Source organism: Salmo salar, unplaced genomic scaffold (genome assembly GCF_905237065.1).
Source record: "Salmo salar unplaced genomic scaffold, Ssal_v3.1, whole genome shotgun sequence".
In the NCBI taxonomy this organism is placed as follows: domain Eukaryota; kingdom Metazoa; phylum Chordata; class Actinopteri; order Salmoniformes; family Salmonidae; genus Salmo; species Salmo salar.
The window spans coordinates 4507-18522 of NW_025550731.1; the positions used below are offsets into that span (position 1 = coordinate 4507).

At 47.8% G+C, this 14016-nt stretch overlaps 1 protein-coding gene across 1 annotated transcript; it reads left to right on the forward strand.

The window, feature by feature from the left end:
* Positions 1 to 694: 694 nt before the first annotated feature.
* Positions 695 to 13806, forward strand: LOC106596449 (coiled-coil and C2 domain-containing protein 1B; the record flags this gene model as incomplete). The annotated part of the gene is made up of 10 exons (XM_045713937.1): positions 695 to 865; positions 1310 to 1425; positions 3177 to 3315; positions 5279 to 5391; positions 5532 to 5621; positions 7757 to 7897; positions 8267 to 8528; positions 10001 to 10119; positions 13274 to 13315; positions 13579 to 13806. Coding segments are annotated over exons 2-10 (1197 nt in total), but the record flags the coding sequence as incomplete, so codon positions are not given.
* Positions 13807 to 14016: the final 210 nt, after the last annotated feature.

Genomic DNA, 14016 nt, shown 5'->3' on the forward strand with positions numbered 1-14016 from the left:
ACATTTGTGGCCTGCTGGAGGTCATTTTGCAGGGCTCTGGCAGTGCTCCACCTGCTCCTCCAAACACAAAGGCGGAGGTAGCGGTCCTGCTGCTGGGTTGTTGCCCTCCTACGGCCTCCTCCACATCTCCTGATGTACTGGCCTGTCTCCTGGTAGCGCCTCCATGCTCTGGACACTACGCTGACAGACACAGCAAACCTTCTTGCCACAGCTCGCATTGATGTGCCATCCTGGATGAGCTGCACTACCTGAGCCACTTGTGTGGGTTGTAGACTCCGTCTCATGCTACCACTAGAGTGAAAGCACCGCCAGCATTCAAAAGTGACCAAAACATCAGCCAGGAAGCATAGGAACTGAGAAGTGGTCTGTGGTCAACACCTGCAGAACCACTCCTTTATTGGGGGTGTCTTGCTAATTGCCTATAATTTCCACCTGTTGTCTATTCTATTTGCACAACAGCATGTGAAATGTATTGTCAATCAGTGTTGCTTCCTAAGTGGACAGTTTGATTTCACAGAAGTGTGATTGACTTGGAGTTACATTGTGTTGTTTAAGTGTTCCCTTTATTTTTTTTGAGCAGTGTATATTTTATATATATATTATTATTTATATATATATTATTTATATATTACTATTATTATTATTTATATATATATATATTTTTTTTTTTTTTTTTTACAAATTGTGCAATCCGCACTCTGACCTGCAAAAGGCAGCAATATGCAACACAGCGTTCAGTCGGCCGGAAATTCACACGAAGAAGAAGTTGGTTATCAGTCTGAGGAAAAACCGTGAACTGGTCGCTGGTTGGAGATTTCACTTTTTATCCTGAAGGAAAGTACGTTGTTTCGTGGTGAATGAGTAGGTAAGGACAATGGTCTTCGTTAGCTAACTACTACCCACAGATAGTTTTGCTACTAGCAAATGTAATGGTTTGCTAGCTGGCTTAAAAACACCGAAGTAGCTAGCTACCACTAGCTAACTGTGGAGAGGCGGTTTTGCTTGTCACGAGATGGTTGCCTCATACTCTAGCAAGCAAATCCACTGTATGTGTAATGTTAGCTATTTTAGCAAAATAGTGGTTAACTTTACTAACTAGCTCGCTACTAGCCTCTGCCGCCTCAATATTTTTTATTTTTTTTTAGTTTAGTTAGCTCACATGACCTGCTGCACCTGCAACTAAGTTAGCAACTTTAAGTTGCACTTACTAACGCTGGTTAGTAGTGTTAACTAGCTGACGTTTAGCGTAGCAACATAACTACTTAGCTATCTAGCTAACGTCAGTCTGTCATCTTCTGTTTTTCCCCAGATCTCTTGGGACGGTTTAATTCCTCCGGTTAGGGGTGTTTTAAAACTAGCAGTATGTTCGGGAAGAAGAAGAGGGCTCCTTTGCCAAAGGGCCAGGGCGCAGCTGCAGCCAAACAGGTGAGGGACACATCACAACGAGGAGGCTGGCTGGCTAACCTCTCTCTCTCTCTCTCTCTCTCTCTCTGTCTCTGTCTCTGTCTCTGTCTCTGTCTCTGTCTCTCTCTCTCTCTCTCTCTCTCACACACTACGTAAAATGACGAGGAGGCTGGCTGGCTAACCTCTCTCTCTCTCTCACACACACTACGTAAAATGACGAGGAGGCTGGCTGGCTAACCTCTCTCTCTCTCACACACACACTACGTAAAATGACGAGGAGGCTGGCTGGCTAACCTCTCTCTCTCTCACACACACACACACTACGTAAAATGACGAGGAGGCTGGCTGGCTAACCTCTCTCTCTCTCTCACTCACACACACACACACACACACACACACACTACGTAAAATGACGAGGAGGCTGGCTGGCTAACCTCTCTCTCTCTCACACACACTACGTAAAATGACGAGGAGGCTGGCTGGCTAACCTCTCTCTCTCTCTCACACACACTACGTAAAATGACGAGGAGGCTGGCTGGCTAACCTCTCTCTCTCTCTCTCACACACACACTACGTAAAATGACGAGGGAGGCTGGCTGGCTAACCTCTCTCTCTCTCACACACACACTACGTAAAATGACGAGGAGGCTGGCTGGCTAACCTCTCTCTCTCTCACACACACACTACGTAAAATGACGAGGAGGCTGGCTGGCTAACCTCTCTCTCTCACACACACACACACTACGTAAAATGACGAGGAGGCTGGCTGGCTAACCTCTCTCTCTCTCTCACACACACTACGTAAAATGACAACGAGGGAGGCTGGCTGGCTAACCTCTCTCTCTCTCACACACACACTACGTAAAATGACGAGGAGGCTGGCTGGCTAACCTCTCTCTCTCCCACACACACACTACGTAAAATGACGAGGAGGCTGGCTGGCTAACCTCTCTCTCTCTCTCACACACACACTACGTAAAATGACGAGGAGGCTGGCTGGCTAACCTCTCTCTCTCTCACACACACACTACGTAAAATGACGAGGAGGCTGGCTGGCTAACCTCTCTCTCTCTCTCTCACACACACACTACGTAAAATGACGAGGAGGCTGGCTGGCTAACCTCTCTCTCTCTCTCTCACACACACACTACGTAAAATGACGAGGAGGCTGGCTGGCTAACCTCTCTCTCTCACACACACACACACACACTACGTAAAATGACGAGGAGGCTGGCTGGCTGGCTAACCTCTCTCTCTCTCTCACACACACACACACACACTACGTAAAATGACAACGAGGAGGCTGGCTGGCTAAACTCTCTCTCTCTCTCTCTCTCACTCTCTCTCTCACTCTCTCACTCTCTCTCTCTCTCACACTCTCACTCTCACTCTCTCTCACACTCTCTCTCACACTCTCACTCTCTCTCACACTCACACTCACACTCTCTCTCACACTCTCTCTCACACTCTCTCTCACACTCTCTCTCACACTCTCTCTCACACTCTCTCTCACACTCTCTCTCACACTCTCTCTCACACTCTCTCTCACACTCTCTCTCACACTCTCTCTCACACTCTCACTCACACTCACACTCTCTCTCTCTCTCTCTCTCTCACTACGTAAAATGACAACGAGGAGGCTGGCTGGCTAACCTCTCTCACTCTCTCACACACACACACTCACTATGTAAAATGACAACGAGGAGGCTGGCTAACCTCTCTCACTCACACACTAGCTATCCTATATCACTATTCACCTTTCTTGGTTCCAGATGGGTTTGTTTGTGGACTTCAACCCAGAGGAGATGACGCAGGACATGGATGATCCGACTGTGGATGATGCTGATCTAGAGGCCGAGTTATCGGCTCTCACTGGGGGCAAGCCTGCTGGAGAGAGACTAAAGCAGAAGGGTAAGTCTCCACACACTGTGTTGTACTCATGGTTGAGGCAGGTGGCCTGGCGGTTAGAGGGGTGGCCTGGCGGTTAGAGGGGGCGGCGGGTGGCCTGGTGGCCAGAGGGGGTGGCCAGAGGGGGTGGCCTGGTGGTTAGAGCGTTGGGCTAGTAACCAAAAGGTTGCTAGATCGAATCCCCGAGCTGACAAGGTAAAAATCTGTCGTTCTGCCCCTGAACAAGGCAGTTAACCCACTGTTCCTAGGTCGTCATTGAAAATAAGAATTTGTTCTTAACTGACTTGCTTAGTTAAATAAGGTTCAATAAAATAAAGAACAATACAGCTTTCAGGAAGTATTCGTACCATTTTGACTTTCTGACCCATTTACCCACAATACCCCATAATGACAAAGTGAAAACATGTTTGTAGAAAATGTAGCAAATTTATTTGAAATGAAATACGGAAACGTCTCCTATGTATTCACAACTTTGGTGGTTGTTTTAAAGCTTCGAGTCTTCTTGGGTATCAGCTTTGGGTTTTTTATTCCATTCTTCTTTGCGTATTTCTCAAGCTCTGTTAAGTTAGATGGGGAGTGGCGGTGAATAGCAATCTTCAAGTCTTTCCATATATTTTCAATGGGATTTATGTCTGGGCTGTGGCTGGGCCACTCAATAATTTATACATTCTTGTTCTGTAGTAATTCCAGCGTTGCTTTGGCTGTATGCTTGTGGTCATTGTCCTGTTGGAATGTAAATCTTTGCCCCAGTGTAAGTTGTTTGCACTCTCAAGCTGGCTCCCGTCAAGGATTTGCCTGTATTTGTCTCCATTCGTTGTTCCCCTCTATCCTTACAAGTGTCCCAGAACCTGCTGCTGAAAAGCATCCCCATAGCATGATGCTGCCGCCACCAGGCTTCACGGTAGGGATGGTGTTGAGCTGTGTCTGGTTTTCTCCAGACAGCACTTTTCATTCAGGCTCAAGAGTTGAATTTGTCTCATCAGACCACAGAATCTTTTGCCTTATGCGCTGAGTTTTTCACGTGCCTTTTTGCAAACTCCAGACATGCTGTCATGTGCCTTTTTTTTTCTCAGGAGTGGCTTCCGTCTGGCCACTCCCTCCATAAAGCACAGATTGGTAGAGTGTCCTTCTCCCATCTCAGCCAAGGAACTCTGTAGTTATGTCAGTGATCATTGGGTTCTTGGTCACCTCCCTGGCCGAGGTCCTCCTTTCCTGGTTGTTCAGTTTGGTCAGACAGCCAGCTCTTGGCAGAGTCTGAGTAGTTCTGTATTTTTTCCCTTTCCCCAGTAATGGTCACCGCTGTGCTCTTGGAAACTTTCAACATTCTAGAAACTTGTTTTATACCATTCTCCAGATATACTGTATTCCTAATCGCAATTCTATCTCTGTGATCTACGGACAGTTCCTTTGACTTCATGGTTTTGTGTCTATGACATGCACTGTCAACTGTGGGACCTTTATATAGACTGGTGGGGGGGTTTTTTTTTCTTCCAAAATCATGTTCAAACAATTGAATTGGCATCAGGTGTACTCGATGGTGTTGTCTAGATGGGAGACACAATTTGTTTTTATTTAATCCATTTTGAATTCGTTGTTGTAACACAAGAAAATGTGTAATAAGTCAAGGGGTATGAATACTTTCTGAAAGCACTGTATATGTACTTTTTAATAAAATTCATAAAATCCATGCATTAATTTAATGAGATACAATTTCAACTTTTTTTTTTTTTGCGATTTAAATCCGCCTTCGTTGTTTTTGTTGATGAACGGCGGTGAGGAGCGTCCAGCAGCGTGGTTAAAAACATTACTCTTTGAGGGTCATAGGTCAATCCTTGTGATCACGTCTTATCTTTAAATTTATTTATTTTTAAATCACAAGATGGAACCCCCTGTTTAATTTATAACGTTTCTCCCACTGATTACGAGGCTGATATGTTTCACTAATTGATATGTCTCCGTGTCCTAGCCCCCTTACCTATGGAGAATATAGCCCGAATGGCAGAGGAGTGTATGAAGGATATATACGATGATGATGATGATGATGATGATGATAACCTGGAAGATGATGAAGATTTACTGGTAACTGTTTGGGTTTATTTCAATCTATTTTTGATCATCCTTTATTTATTGTGTGTGTGCGCGACTCACTGCGTTGTGTGTCGCTGTGTCAGTGTTCTGTTGAACCCATGATAAACATGTTCGACTGCCTATGTTACCAGGCTGAGCTGCAGGAAGTGGTGGGTGACGAGGAAACGGAGGATCGTGTGACACCCACCTCCACGGAAGAGACTCCGCATTCACCACCCCAGGTAACTAACATGACGTCACCTGCCTATACAAACATATACACTAAGTTGTATCCTGCAATTACCTGTGTATGAAATACTGAAGCGTGTAATAAGTATCAATGGGCTTGTTACCTCACGTCTCTAATCAGAGAGTCGTCAACTTCGTGCAAACAGCGCTTACGTTTCCATTCTCAACAGACTCTGGCAAACAAGTGGAGTGAAATACTATTTTACAATACTGAAATGTGTGAATCCTCTTTCACTTACGCCACGACTGTTTTGTCAGTTTGAAATGGCTCAAGTTAATAGTAGCACATGAAATGGACTGCTTGTGTTTGTGTACAGGTATAATTTTGATGCTTATGCTGTGATAATGTGCTGCAAAAGTCAGACGTAGTCTTGCAACCCGGGCTCACGTTGGGACGCAGTCTTGCAACCCGGGCTCACGTTGGGACGCAGTCTTGCAACCCGGGCTCACGTTGGGACGCAGTCTTGCAACCCGGGCTCACGTTGGGACGCAGTCTTGCAACCCGGGCTCACGTTGGGACGCAGTCTTGCAACCCGGGCTCACGTTGGGACGCAGTCTTGCAACCCGGGCTCACGTTGGGACGCAGTCTTGCAACCCGGGCTCACGTTGGGACGCAGTCTTGCAACCCGGGCTCACGTTGGGACGCAGTCTTGCAACCCGGGCTCACGTTGGGACGCAGTCTTGCAACCCGGGCTTACGTTTTTTAAAACTTTTTTTTTGTCTTACGTGAGCAACTAGGGGTAAGTGCTTACTCAAGGGTACATTGACAGATTTTTCACCTAGTCGGCTCGGGGATTCGAACCAGCAACCTTTTAATTACTGTCCCAACACTGTTAACTACTAGGCTACCTACCAGCTTCCTGTGATAATGTGCTCCAACATTCAGACTCAGTCTTGTACCCCGGGTTCCGACTTTCGGGCTCAGTCTCGGTTTCCCGGGTTTCAGGCTCAGTCTCGGTTCCGGGTTTCAGGCTCAGTCTCGGTTCCGGGTTTCAGGCTCAGTCTCGGTTCCGGGTTTCAGGCTCAGTCTCGGTTCCGGGTTTCAGGCTCAGTCTCGGTTCCGGGTTTCAGGCTCGGTTCCGGGTTTCAGTCTCGGTTCCGGGTTTCAGGCTCAGTCTCGGTTCCGGGTTTCAGGCTCAGTCTCGGTTCCGGGTTTCAGGCTCAGTCTCGGTTCCGGGTTTCAGTCTCGGTTCCGGGTTTCAGTCTCGGTTCCGGGTTTCAGGCTCAGGCTCGGTTTCGGGCTCAGGCTCGGTTTCGGGCTCAGTCTCGGTTCCGGGCTCAGTCTCGGTTCCGGGTTTCAGTCTCGGTTTCCCGGGTTTCAGGCTCAGTCTCGGTTCCGGGTTTCAGTCTCGGTTCCGGGTTTCAGTCTCGGTTCCGGGTTTCAGTCTCGGTTCCGGGTTTCAGTCTCGGTTCCGGGTTTCAGTCTCAGTCTCGGTTCCGGGTTTCAGTCTCAGTCTCGGTTCCGGGTTTCAGTCTCAGTCTCGGTTCCGGGTTTCAGTCTCAGTCTCGGTTCCGGGTTTCAGTCTCAGTCTCGGTTCCGGGTTTCAGGCTCAGTCTCGGTTCCGGGTTTCAGGCTCAGTCTCGGTTCCGGGTTTCAGTTTCAGTCTCGGTTTCCCGGGTTTCGGTCTCGGTTTCCCGGGTTTCAGGCTCAGTCTCGGTTCCGGGTTTCAGTCTCGGTTCCGGGTTTCAGGCTCGGTTCTGGGGTTCCGGGCTCAGTCTCGGTTCCGACTAGGAAGGTCACATACAGTGCCTTCAGAAAGTATTTCCACCCCTTTTTCCACATTTTGTTGTGTTACAGCCTGAATTTAACATGTATTAAATGTTACTGGCCTGCACACAATACCCCCATAATGTCAAAGTGGAATTATGTTTTTACACATTTTTATGAAAAGCTGAAATGTCTTGAGTCAATAAGTATTCAACCCCTTTGTTATGGCAAACGCCTAAACGAGTTCAGGAGTACAAATGTGCTTAACAAGTCGCATAATAAGTTGCATGGAATCAGTCTGTGTGCAAAAAAGTCTTTAACATGATTTTTTGAATGACTACCTAATTTCTGTATTTCCAATACTTCACAGTACACATGAACACTGAATTATCAAACTTGGTTGTTTGTCCTTATCATCAGTTAGCAAGGGCTCCTCCTGCAGTACCTGGCAGTCTGCAGCACACCTTGGAGGAGAGGCTGAGTATGTACCGGACAGCTGTAGCGCACGCCAAGGCCTCAGGGGAATCGTCGAAAGCGCGGAGATACGAAAGAGGGATCCAGGTGGCGATGCTAATTTGTAGTTCACTATAAACTCTCTCTCTCTCTCTCTCTCATATCCTGCTGTGTTTTTAGTGTAGAGCTGGAGCAAAAGCATGTACTCCTTGTCCTTGTTGCTTTCCAGAGCCTATATTCACAAAGCTTCCCAGAGTAAACACTGATCTAGAATCAGTTTGCCCTTTAAAAAAAAAATATCATAATTAGTAAGATCATATGGTCAGGAAGGACCTGATCCAAGATCAGCACAGTGTACTACGCTGAGACAATTTGCTAATAGTCTTAGCAGGAGGATTTCACTACCCCCCCGATCTAAAGTCCGAAAACTTTTTTTAATTTTTTTTGTCCTGTCTCCTTATCTGTGTTCCTCCACAGAGCCTGGAGTCCATGCTGGTCTCATTGAAGAAGGGGAGGAAGGTGGAGGAGGCTGACATCCCCCCCACCTGTAGCCGGTGGAGGAGCCCCCCACCTCCACCGTCCCCACCGTCCCACCACGACGTGCTCCTCCCCCTCCACCATCTGTTCTCGAACCTGAACCGACGCCTCCACAACAGCAGGGGGAGCCGGAGGCTGCTGCTGCGACGTTACCTGTACCCGTCTCCCCTGAGGCAGTATCACCCAGCAGTGAGGAGGAGCTGTCATCTATCGCCAGCCTGGCCACTGTCAGCAGCCATCCTAGCACTGAGGGAGAGGAAGAGACTAGGCAGACCAGCACAGGTCACACAGGAAGTTAATCAATCAATGATTGTTACTTAAGTCAATTTCAATCAATTTATTTTTACCATGTAGGCAGCTGCAATTTTTACCACAGATTAGATAAATGATACAGTAAACAAGAATCACCTGCCTCCAACCAAATGAATGTTACATTTGTCTACAGGAGGTTCGCGACACTCCTGGATGTGGTTGTGAATGCTGTCTTCACTACACTCCTGAGATGTGGTTGTGAATGCTGTCTTCACTACACTCCTGGATGTGTTATGAATGCTGTCTTCACTACACTCCTGGATGTGTTATGAATGCTGTCTTCACGACACTCCTGGATGTGTTGTGAATGCTGTCTTCACTACACTCCTGGATGTGTTATGAAGCTGTCTTCACTACACTCCTGGATGTGTTATGAAGCTGTCTTCACTACACTCCTGGATGTGTTATGAATGCTGTCTTCACGACACTCCTGGATGTGTTGTGAATGCTGTCTTCACGACACTCCTGGATGTGGTTGTGAATGCTGTCTTCACTACACTCCTGGATGTGTTATGAATGCTGTCTTCACGACACTCATGGATGTGTTATGAATGCTGTCTTCACGACACTCATGGATGTGTTATGAATGCTGTCTTCACGACACTCCTGGATGTGTTATGAATGCTGTCTTCACTACACTCCTGGATGTGTTATGAATGCTGTCTTCACGACACTCCTGGATGTGTTGTGAATGCTGTCTTCACTACACTCCTGGATGTGTTATGAAGCTGTCTTCACTACACTCCTGGATGTGTTATGAATGCTGTCTTCACGACACTCCTGGATGTGTTGTGAATGCTGTCTTCACGACACTCCTGGATGTGGTTGTGAATGCTGTCTTCACGACACTCCTGGATGTGTTGTGAATGCTGTCTTCACGACACTCCTGGATGTGGTTGTGAATGCTGTCTTCACGACACTCCTGGATGTGGTTGTGAATGCTGTCTTCACGACACTCCTGGATGTGGTTGTGAATGCTGTCTTCACGACACTCCTGGATGTGTTGTGAATGCTGTCTTCACGACACTCCTGGATGTGGTTGTGAATGCTGTCTTCACGACACTCCTGGAATGTGGTTGTGAATGCTGTCTTCACGACACTCCTGAGATGTGGTTGTGAATGCTGTCTTCACTACACTCCTGGATGTGTTATGAAGCTGTCTTCACTACACTCCTGGATGTGTTATGAAGCTGTCTTCACTACACTCCTGGATGTGTTATGAATGCTGTCTTCACTACACTCCTGGATGTGTTATGAAGCTGTCTTCACTACACTCCTGGATGTGTTATGAAGCGGTCTTCACGACACTCCTGGATGTGTTATGAATGCTGTGTTTCTCTGTGTTCTCCTCTGATCCCACAGTAGGCGAGGCCACCAAGGCGATGCTGTTAGGCAGACAGAGAGAGTATAAGGTGGCAGCTCTGAAAGCCAAGCAGCAAGGAGACATGGAACAAGTCAAACTCTACTTCAGGACCAGCAAGGTCACTGTTTTATGTTTTGGGGATCAAAAAGTGTTGACATTTTAAAGAATAGGTCTATAGCTTTGGCTCTTCCAGGAATAAGCTAAGGGGGTAATGTAGTAGCTTAGGCTCTTCCAGGAATAAGCTAGGGGGTAATGTAGTAGCTTAGGCTCTTCCAGGAATAAGCTAGGGGGGTAATGTAGTAGCTTAGGCTCTTCCAGGAATAAGCTAGGGGGGTAATGTAGTAGCTTAGGCTCTTCCAGGAATAAGCTAGGGGGGTAATGTAGTAGCTTAGGCTCTTCCAGGAATAAGCTAGGGGGGTAATGTAGTAGCTTAGGCTCTTCCAGGAATAAGCTGCTTGGAGGGGTAATGTAGTAGCTTAGGCTCTTCCAGGAATAAGCTGCTTGGAGGGGTAATGTAGTAGCTTAGGCTCTTCCAGGAATAAGCTGCTTGGAGGGGGTAATGTAGTAGCTTAGGCTCTTCCAGGAATAAGCTGCTTGGAGGGGGTAATGTAGTAGCTTAGGCTCTTCCAGGAATAAGCTGCTGGGGGGTAATGTAGTAGCTTAGGCTCTTCCAGGAATAAGCTGCTAGGGGGGTAATGTAGTAGCTAGGCTCTTCCAGGAATAAGCTGCTAGGGGGTAATGTAGTAGCTTAGGCTCTTCCAGGAATAAGCTAGGGGGGTAATGTAGTAGCTTAGGCTCTTCCAGGAATAAGCTAGGGGGGTAATGTAGTAGCTTAGGCTCTTCCAGGAATAAGCTGCTAGGGGGGTAATGTAGTAGCTTAGGCTCTTCCAGGAATAAGCTAGGAGGGGGTGAGCCTGGGGAAGGTTTTGTGGTCTATCCTCTGTGTACAACTCAGTTGCAGTTATCTGACAAAGTGATGCATGGAGAGTCTTAACAGCAGCCCTGTTGCCTACTATAGAAGTTGGAGGAGAGCGATGTTCTGTGTTCACTAGGGCAGCTGGAGGAGAGAGATGTGCTCTGTGTTCACTAGGGCAGCTGGAGGAGAGAGATGCTCTCTGTGTTCACTAGGGCAGCTGGAGGAGAGAGATGCTCTCTGTGTTCACTAGGGCAGCTGGAGGAGAGAGATGCTCTCTGTGTTCACTAGGGCAGCTGGAGGAGAGAGATGCTCTCTGTGTTCACTAGGGCAGCTGGAGGAGAGAGATGCTCTCTGTGTTCACTAGGGCAGCTGGAGGAGAGAGATGCTCTCTGTGTTCACTAGGGCAGCTGGAGGAGAAAGATGCTCTCTGTGTTCACTAGGGCAGCTGGAGGAGAGAGATGCTCTCTGTGTTCACTAGGGCAGCTGGAGGAGAGAGATGCTCTCTGTGTTCACTAGGGCAGCTGGAGGAGAGAGATGCTCTCTGTGTTCACTAGGGCAGCTGGAGGAGAGAGATGCTCTCTGTGTTCACTAGGGCAGCTGGAGGAGAGAGATGCTCTCTGTGTTCACTAGGGCAGCTGGAGGAGAGAGATGCGCTCTGTGTTCACTAGGGCAGCTGGAGGAGAGAGATGTGCTCTGTGTTCACTAGGGCAGCTGGAGGAGAGAGATGTGCTCTGTGTTCACTAGGGCAGCTGGAGGAGAGAGATGTGCTCTGTGTTCACTAGGGCAGCTGGAGGAGAGAGATGTGCTCTGTGTTAATAACTAGGGCAGCTGGAGGAGAGAGATGTGCTCTGTGTTAATAACTAGGGCAGCTGGAGGAGAGAGATGTGCTCTGTGTTAATAACTAGGGCAGCTGGAGGAGAGAGATGTGCTCTGTGTTAATAACTAGGGCAGCTGGAGGAGAGAGATGTGCTCTGTGTTAATAACTAGGGCAGCTGGAGGAGAGAGATGTGCTCTGTGTTAATAACTAGGGCAGCTGGAGGAGAGAGATGTGCTCTGTGTTAATAACTAGGGCAGCTGGAGGAGAGAGATGTGCTCTGTGTTAATAACTAGGGCAGCTGGAGGAGAGAGATGTGCTCTGTGTTAATAACTAGGGCAGCTGGAGGAGAGAGATGTGCTCTGTGTTAATAACTAGGGCAGCTGGAGGAGAGAGATGTGCTCTGTGTTAATAACTAGGGCAGCTGGAGGAGAGAGATGTGCTCTGTGTTAATAACTAGGGCAGCTGGAGGAGAGAGATGTGCTCTGTGTTAATAACTAGGGCAGCTGGAGGAGAGAGATGTGCTCTGTGTTAATAACTAGGGCAGCTGGAGGAGAGAGATGTGCTCTGTGTTAATAACTAGGGCAGCTGGAGGAGAGAGATGTGCTCTGTGGTAATAACTAGGGCAGCTGGAGGAGAGAGATGTGCTCTGTGTTAATAACTAGGGCAGCTGGAGGAGAGAGATGTGCTCTGTGTTAATAACTAGGGCAGCTGGAGGAGAGAGATGTGCTCTGTGTTAATAACTAGGGCAGCTGGAGGAGAGAGATGTGCTCTGTGTTAATAACTAGGGCAGCTGGAGGAGAGAGATGTGCTCTGTGTTAATAACTAGGGCAGCTGGAGGAGAGAGATGTGCTCTGTGTTAATAACTAGGGCAGCTGGAGGAGAGAGATGTGCTCTGTGTTAATAACTAGGGCAGCTGGAGGAGAGAGATGTGCTCTGTGTTAATAACTAGGGCAGCTGGAGGAGAGAGATGTGCTCTGTGTTAATAACTAGGGCAGCTGGAGGAGAGAGATGTGCTCTGTGTTAATAACTAGGGCAGCTGGAGGAGAGAGATGTGCTCTGTGTTAATAACTAGGGCAGCTGGAGGAGAGAGATGTGCTCTGTGTTAATAACTAGGGCAGCTGGAGGAGAGAGATGTGCTCTGTGTTAATAACTAGGGCAGCTGGAGGAGAGAGATGTGCTCTGTGTTAATAACTAGGGCAGCTGGAGGAGAGAGATGTGCTCTGTGTTAATAACTAGGGCAGCTGGAGGAGAGAGATGTGCTCTGTGTTAATAACTAGGGCAGCTGGAGGAGAGAGATGTGCTCTGTGTATTAAACTAGGGCAGCTGGAGGAGAGAGATGTGCTCTGTGTATTAAACTAGGGCAGCTGGAGGAGAGAGATGTGCTCTGTGTATTAAACTAGGGCAGCTGGAGGAGAGAGATGTGCTCTGTGTATTAAACTAGGGCAGCTGGAGGAGTTATCTGAGGCATGCAAAACATGTAGGAAGTCAATAAAGACTGCCTTTGTGATAGCTGGTTGTTGTCTGTGTTTTTGGTTGCAGAGGTTTGACGCGGTGATCGAAGCGTTGGAGAAGGGACAGGAGGTGGACCTGAGTTGCCTGCCACCCTCACTATCTTCGGGTAAGGATTTGACCACAGGGCTGATCTGAAATGGCACCCTATTCCCTATGTAGTGCACTACTTTAGGCCAGAGCCTTATCAGAACCACTGCACTATATAAGGAATGGAGCCATTTTGGAAACGGATGGAGTAAAAGTTTTCAGTCTCTAAGATGTAATTTAAAAAAAAAAAAAAATTTTTTTTTTTTTTTTGATTAGTCATTTATCATCCGTTGCGCTGTCTTTAGGGGTCATCTCGGCCTTGTCTGGCCCAGAAAACGAACCCGGTCCTGGACAGACCTCAAGCCCCAATCCCCCTGCCTCCACACCTCCGGCCTCCTCTGCTGTCCCTGCCCAGCCTAAAAGATGTGCTGGAGGCCCTGGAGCAGCGGCGAGACAGGTATCAGGAGGCCTGCGCCCAGGCCAAAGCCAACGGAGACGACCGCAAGGCCCGTATGCACGAGCGCATCGCCAAGGTAACGCCTCCTAACCTTAACCGTGTAGAACAATAACGTTCTCTTTGTATTCTGTGTCTTTAAAAAAAGATGTGTATATGTAGAAGAACCCCTTACAGTATTATAGACACTATGACCTGGGATTTACTATGTAGAAGAACCCCTTACAGTATTATAGACACTATGACCTGGGATTTACTATGGTCTATGTAGAAGAACCCCTTACAGTAT